Source organism: Podarcis gaigeae, assembly GCF_964106915.1.
Source record: "Podarcis gaigeae genome assembly, chromosome: 6".
Taxonomy (NCBI): domain Eukaryota; kingdom Metazoa; phylum Chordata; class Lepidosauria; order Squamata; family Lacertidae; genus Podarcis; species Podarcis gaigeae.
The window spans coordinates 1,237,248-1,244,483 of record NC_139682.1 but is presented as its reverse complement, the minus strand read 5'-3'; the positions used below and the strand labels follow the sequence as shown (position 1 = coordinate 1,244,483).

The 7,236-nt window shown below is 49.0% G+C and overlaps 1 protein-coding gene across 1 annotated transcript; it reads left to right on the top strand.

The window, feature by feature from the left end:
- The first annotated feature begins 342 nt into the window (after positions 1 to 342).
- On the top strand, positions 343 to 5,339 carry LOC310847197 (waprin-Phi1-like). The gene is made up of 4 exons (XM_083744820.1): positions 343 to 518; positions 1,126 to 1,275; positions 1,921 to 2,073; positions 4,679 to 5,339. Exons 1-4 carry the CDS (start codon positions 410 to 412, stop codon positions 4,708 to 4,710), a joined length of 444 nt encoding a protein of 147 aa, XP_083600946.1. The 5' UTR covers positions 343 to 409; the 3' UTR covers positions 4,711 to 5,339.
- Positions 5,340 to 7,236: the final 1,897 nt, after the last annotated feature.

Sequence of the window (7,236 nt, the reverse complement as noted above, 5' to 3'; positions counted from 1 at the left end):
ATGAAGCCCGCAACCCCACCTCCTGGACAGGCCGGAAGTGGCTTTGTGGGAAGCCCTTAACCCTTGGCCAACCCAGGTAAGAGTCATTCCTTGGGCTTCCAGGTTGCTGATGGCAAACCACCTGGCCTGGGCTGTGCTCCTCAGGAAAGATCGCCCCCTAAGTCTGAGCCTGCTCTCTGAGCCTCCAGCTTCCTGGTTCGCACCAGAGCCAGGGCTGTTACCTGATCCGATTGTGCAATGGAAGGAGGAGGGAGCTGGGCTCACCTTGTTCTCCAGTCATCGCCCAGGAGCCTCTCTTCCACCTCCCCACCTCCCTGCCTCCCTCTCCCTCCACCAGCCACACCTGAGAGAGCTGAAAGCTTGGCTGCCAACAGCCAGAGACCACAACATCTCTGCAAGCAGCATCACCATGAAGACCAGGAATAGCAGCTGCTTCCACCACCTCCTCCTCGTCTCCCTGGTGGGGCTTCTCACAGCCTCAGCTCACCTGACAGACACACCTGGGCAGAACGTTACAGGTGGGTGTGAGCGGGTGGCAGTCCCTAGGAGAGAAGGAGCATAAAGCCCTTGTTTCCAGCCTAGCCCAGCTGGACAAAGGAGCAGAAGGTCCACAGCTCAGCGGGGGGGGGGGGTGAGTGTCTGCCTTGCCGACACAAAGACCCACCTTCTCAATCCCTGGTTGCATTTCCAGGTAGAACTGGGAGCCATCTTTACCTGGAATCTTGGAGGCCTGCTGCCGGTCCACCATCCAACAGCTCTCAGCCTCAGAAAGTTCTTCCTGGTATTTAGTCAGAAACCCCTTCCCTATAACTAGAAGTCGTTGGTTCAGATCTTACCCTCTGGAGCAGCAGAAAACAAGCTTGTTCCATCTCCCATATCATTTAGATATTTAAAGGTGGCCATTAGAGAACTGTAGAGTTGGAAGGGACCCCGAGGGTTATCTAATTCCAGCCCCCTGCAATGCAGGAATCTCAGCCAAAGCACCCATGACGGACGGCCATCCAACCTCTGCTTAAAAACCTCCAAGGAAGGAGAGTCCACAATCTCCTGACGCAGTTCCACAGCCAAACAGCTTTTAAAGCCCGAAAGTTCTTCATAATGTGTACTTCTCTTTGCTTTTTCCAGTTGCTGCAGAGAAAGCTGGCACGTGCCCCAATGCAACACTGGGGACGGCCCGTGGAAACTGCACAGAAGAGTGCCAGTCCGATGCCAGCTGTGCGGGGACAGAGAAATGCTGCTGGACGGGCTGCGGGGCCTCTTGCCGTCTCCCAAACGGTAACACTTGCCCTCCTTTGCCCCCCGCAATTCTCCTGCCCCCAGGACCCAGTCTCAGGTGGGCCTCAATGCCAAGTTCATAGAACTGCAGAGCTGGAAGGGCCCCAAGGGATCCTGCAATGCAGGAGTGGCACTTTAAGGTGCTGGATGCAATGTGGGGGGATGGCTGTGATGGGAGGCAAGTTGCCCATGGTGCCAGGGGCCCAGCAGTGGCACCGTCTCCAGGCAGGGGCCCCTCTGCACAGGAGAATGTCCAGGGAAAGCAGGCCCAATGCTCAGATTGTAACTTGGGCTAACCGTGTTTGCTGGTGAGGTGCCAGAGAGATGAGTGGGCTGCAACAAGCAACTCCTGCTGGGCGAAGCATTCCTGCAAGGAGCACAATCTGAATTCCGTTCCTTCTGTAGGATGAGGGAGGGGGAGCTGGGCAGGAGCCGGCCTGAAACCCTTCTGGAATTCTGCAAGCACCTTCTCCATGGATGGATGTCCTGTCCCTCCAGGCAAAGCCTGCAAACTGTAGTGTTAGAAGGGACCATGAGGGTCATCCAGTCCAACCCCTGCAATACACGATTTTTTTGCCCAACTTGGGTCTCGAACCCACGACCTTGAGATTAGGAGTCTGATGCCCTCCCTTTCTCCCCATGCAGATAAACCAGGGTTCTGCCCTCCAGATCCCCCTATCATATCACTGCTGGGCATCTGCAGGGATCAGTGCAGAGAGGACTCCGATTGTCCCAGCGACAGGAAGTGCTGCATGAGTGGCTGCAAGAAATGGAACTGCGTCCCTCCCAGAGAGCAAGGTAAGTGAGTGGCAGAGAAGCGGCATTGGGGGGGGTGAAGACATCATTTCTGTGTTGTGGGTCTTCAGGGGCAGGAAGTCTCAGGGAACCTGTCAGTATTGATTGCTGCTGGTTTCTCGTTTTGCTGGTCTCATGTTCATTTCTGCGTTATTATTTTCTTAAGTCCTCTTGAAAATTCATCAACATTTTAGGGCACGTTTCTCCTAATATGAACACCTTTGAATGTAAGTTTGCTTGAGATGCACACTTTTGCAATCTGATGGAGGCTCCTTCGCAGCTTGCAGGTGAAGCAAAGACAGAGAATTCCCAGGACTCAGCTACACAGCTGCAAACAAAATGTTTTAAGCGTGTTGCAAAGTGCAATATACAAATGTGACACTAGATGGTGAAAGTGAGCTATGGCAAATTTAATGTATTTTTCAAAACCTTTTTTTAAAAGCAATTTCAACCATCCTACCTTCAACCGCATGCAGCTGAAATTGCTCCAGTTAAACATGCGTAAGATGCTATCGCACTGTTTATGTAACTGAAATCATACCAGGTCCTTCCCCTGTTCACTTCCATATCTGCCCTCTTCAGCGTGTTCTCCTTCATGGAGAGCACATGTTGCGGTGGGGTCTGCTGAGCCACCCCTCTGTTACCAGGCAGGGTCTCTAAAGATGGCCTGGGGCAGTGATTGGTTCACTGGGTTGCTGGGGTAAAGGTTATGTTGCAATTTTGGTGGGAGGGGTAAAATGTTTAAATACTCTGCACGCAGCCTGGAGCTTTCTCTTTGCTGCGTGCAACGGATCAATTGAGTAAGGGGTTGTTGCATTGACCTTGCTATGCCTGTCATGGGGTCGTCTGCCGTTGGGGCAGGGGCCTGGTAGGAATTTTGTCCATCTGGCTGATTGGCTGGGCCATTTGGTTTTTGCCTACTGCATAGCAAATCGTCACAACTTGTAAGGTTGCGGTTAGGCATTGGTTATAAATTGGTGGAGGAGGGGTTAGGATAGGCTGGGCCTGCCCCTCCATGGTTGTTGCGGAAAGGGAATTCCGTTAAAGGAATCCTGGGGCTTGCCATCTTTTCGTCCAATCCCTGGAATGGGACTAGGGCCGGCAAGCCTTCGGGGAGCATGCGAATGAGAATTGAGGGTCTGTGACTCAGCTCCATTTTTCCCCAACTTGCTTTCCCCTGCACTGTCTTTCGGTGGTGCCCGGAAGTCAGTTCTGTCCCCAGGCGGGGGGACAGATAGTCTTAACCAATGCCTAAACAACCACTCATGGTTTTGTATTTAAATAAAGTTGTGACCAAAATTATGCCAAAAACCTTAAACAAAAATTAAGTGTGCATTGTGAGTTATTTGGGGGGTGGCTTGGGGACCTCGACACGCAACTGTCATGTGTCTCTCCCTTGTAAATGGCACAACCCTTGGGACAGGCACATGTCAAACACCATCTACAGAGATGGTGCTGTGTGTCTTGCCAAATGCAAGGTGGTTCTTTTAAAATGGGATTCAGAAGTGATACAAAACACAAGTGAGTGGGAAGATTGAAGATTTGGTTTTAAACAGCAAGCAATATATACATGCCAAGCAAGTGCCTCAATCTGCCACTTGGAAGCCCTCTAGAAGTGGCAAAGTGACGCCCCAGGTAGCCTCAGTTTGCACGGCCCCACAGCCATCAGTCTCTGCATGAGCTTCTCAGAAACTATGCCCCAAACCATCCGATTTATAGCTAGCCTGTTAGCCTACATGGCTTGCTTGACTGGCTATGTGCAGATAATTCATTAGCCACCCTCTCCCAGTGCCTCACTTCTCCAAACAATGTCCAACATCAAAGAAGGTGCCCAGCACTATCGCTTCCTTCCAACAGATTAAGACATTAAAGGTTGTTTCTCAGCCATGAAAGAGCTTAACAAGAGATAGGGAAGAGGAAAGGAACAGGGGGCAGGAAGGGTAACCATGACGGATCACTTGTTGTTGAGTCATTTAGTCGTGTCTGACTCTTCGTGGCCCCCTGGACCAGAGAACGCCAGGCACTCCTGTCTTCCACTGCCTCCCGCAGTTTGGTCAGACTCATGTTTGTAGCTTCGAGAACACTGTCCCACCACCTCGTCCTCTGTCGTCCCCTTCTCCTTGTGATCTTTCCCAACATCAGGGTCTTTTCCAGGGAGTCTTCTCTTCTCATGAGGTGGCCAAAGTCTTGGAGTCTCAGCTTCAGGATCTGTCCTTCCAGTGAGCACTCAGGGCTGATTTCCTTCAGAATGGAGAGGTTGGATCTTCTTGCAGTCCATGGGACTCTCAAAAGTCTCCTCCAGCACCAGAATTCAAAAGCATCCATTCTTCAGCAATTAGCCTTCTTTATGGTCCAGCTCTCACTTCCATACATCACTACTGGGAAAATCATAGCTTTAACTATACAGACCTTTCTCGTCAAGGTGATGTCTTTGCTTTTTAAGATGCTGTTTAGGTTTGTCTAGGTTTGTCTAAGATGCTGTCTAGGTTTGACGGATCACTTAACTCCTTGAAACACAAATATCTTCTGGATAGACCGCGCATACAGCGTGTTGCACACCTCCAGCAAAGTTATGCTCACTAATCCCTCTTTCATCTTCCCTCTGCAGATCCAGAAGCCGAGACCCCATGGAACACCTGAGGTGGGGGACCCTCCACAGACCCCGACCCCAGGGCCATGACAACCACTGGCCTTCCTCATCTCTTGGCACTTGGTCTCCTCTTCACCTTCACCATGTGCGTTGGAGTCCCTCACCCACTTTCGAAGTAAAATTCTCCCTTTGCACAGCAGCCCTCAATTCACATGGCTTGGTCATCACTGCTTGCTCCGTCCTCCAGACCACCTGCGCCCGTCGCTCTGTGCATGCACACAACACCTGACAGTATCAGGAAGGTGTAGGACTTCCCTTTCGGATTTGGCATCCCACCTCCTCTCCCTCCCTCCTGGCTCTGAATGAAAGCCAAGGCAAGAAAGCAGCCATTTAGTAGATCATATACCGCAAGCAAACACATTAAAGGTGCTTCTTATCATGTACAATAGAATTGAGGATTTGTTGTTCTGCTCTGTGCATGCGCCCCCTGTGTTCCCTGCTAACTATGGAGTTGAAGAAATTCTTCAAAACATTTCATGTCATGTCCCTGTTCAGGGAAGTTTTTAATCTTTGAAGTTTTATTCTCTTTTTAATGCTCTGTTGAAAGCCGCCCAGAGTGGCTGGGGAAAGCCAGACAGATGGGCGGGGTATAAATAATAAATGATTATGATTATGATCACCACCACCATCATCGATAATTATTTTTTATATATATTTTTTTATTTTGACAACGTAATAAGAAAAAATAAATAAGAATAGAAATATGTGCCCCACCCCTGAGACCATTCCATTGTAACTATCCAACCTCCCAAAATTTCAGCACCTCTTGCGGTGGTTTGACCCCTTTCCTTTTTTCACAGTACAAATTCTACAAACACCGCCAGGTCATAAATGGTTATAAGGAATCATGCCTACATGAGGTGAAGAGGGCAAATTCCTGCATCTGAGGAAAAACAAGCTTTATCTTATGAATTACGAGGTGTCATAAAGCAAGCCAAAAAAGTGGGCATCAACATTTCTTTGGAGTTATTCATGGCGGTAGAAATGAATCAACAGGTTTTCTCTGGTCACCAGACAGTTTCTCAAGGTGCTCCTCCTCCTTGCAGGCTCTGGAGCCAGGAACTCTGTTGTGGCAGCTGAATCTCACAAGCCGGCCAAGGGGCCGAGAGGGTCCCAGATTTTTGTATTATGAGTCCCGGTGGAATGATGCCCTGATCCGTTAAAATGAGCCAGATAATTTTTATTTGATAGATATGATGTTGTATAAATCCTTGGTTTTCTTTTCTTTTCTTCCCTTTTTTCTTGTTTTTTCAAACTTATTTGTTTTTTGTTTCTATACTTATCTTCTTTGTATGTTTGTATGTTTGCATTTTAAATCAATAAAGATATTAAAAATAAAATAAAATAAAATGAGCCAGAGAAAAAGCATATCCTGCTGATCTCTTTTTACTGATGGTTGCAATATACCTGCTATGGAAAAGCGCCTTTTTTTGAAGGAGGAGGAGGGTTTTTTTTATAAACCCACGAGTAAATTAAAAAGAGGAATGACTCCTGCTGCTTCTACAGGAACAGTTCAATGCTGCAGATTAATCATATTAAAAGGAACAGGCCCTGTCTGCAAGATGACAATCCGAAGGTCAAACCAGATCCATGGCATTGTATGGGCAAGGTTTTTTATTAATTTGAAAATGCACAAATGGTATCAGCTGGTGTGGGGTGCGGAGGGCACATGCCCAAAGGTGGATTCTTCTGAATACAAATAACCCTTCCAGAGGAATCACAGAATCATAGAATTGTAGCGTCAGGAGGGAGCCCTGAGGATCATCTAGTCCAGGGGTCTGCAACCTTTAAGACAAAAAGAGCCACTTGGACCTGTTTCCGAAGAAAAAACAACAACTGGGAGCCGCAAAACCATTGCGACATTTAAAACAAATATAACACTGCATACATTGTTTCTTAGCCCAATGTTATCCTCGTCATTATAAAAATAACTTTTTTGACACTTTTTAATTATTTTTTGTTTGACCCCTCAGAATTACTCCTCCTCATAGAAATAAACGTTATATTAACAAGTTACCTTTTTTTGAGTGTGTGTTCTTCACTCCCCTTCAAAACAGTAGCTGCAAATTGCAAAGCAATAGCAGCAAATCAGCCAGCAACAAAGACATGCTATATACCGTATTTTTCGCTCCATAGGACGCACTTTTCCCCTCCAAAAATGAAGGGGAAATCTGTGTGCGTCCTATGGTGCGAATGCAGGCTTTTGCTGAAGCCTGGAGAGCGAGAGGCATCGGTGCGCACCGACCCCTCTCGCTCTCCAGGCTTCAGGAAGCTATCCGCAAGCCTTGCAAGCCCGGCGGGAGTTCCCACAGGCTCACAAGGCTTGCGGGCAGCAGCCGGCAGCCCCAGCGAGTGTCCGCAAGCCTTGCGCGCCTGGCGGGAGCTCCCGCCAGGCGCGCGAGGCTTGGGGCGGCAGCCTGTTGCCCGAAGCACAGGGAGCCCTCCGGAGGGCTCCCCGTGCTTCAGGCGAGTGTCTGCAAGCCTTGCGCGCCCGGCAGGAGCTCCCGTCGGGCGCG

Excerpts from the sequence above, each read along its gene's own strand:
- LOC310847197 (XM_083744820.1), top strand. The coding sequence starts at position 410 with ATGAAGACCAGGAATAGCAGCTGCTTCCACCACCTCCTCCTCGTCTCC. Across the intron at positions 519-1,125 it reads ACCTGGGCAGAACGTTACAG|TTGCTGCAGAGAAAGCTGGC; the intron begins GTGGGTGTGAGC and ends TGCTTTTTCCAG. Across the intron at positions 1,276-1,920 it reads CTCTTGCCGTCTCCCAAACG|ATAAACCAGGGTTCTGCCCT; the intron begins GTAACACTTGCC and ends CTCCCCATGCAG.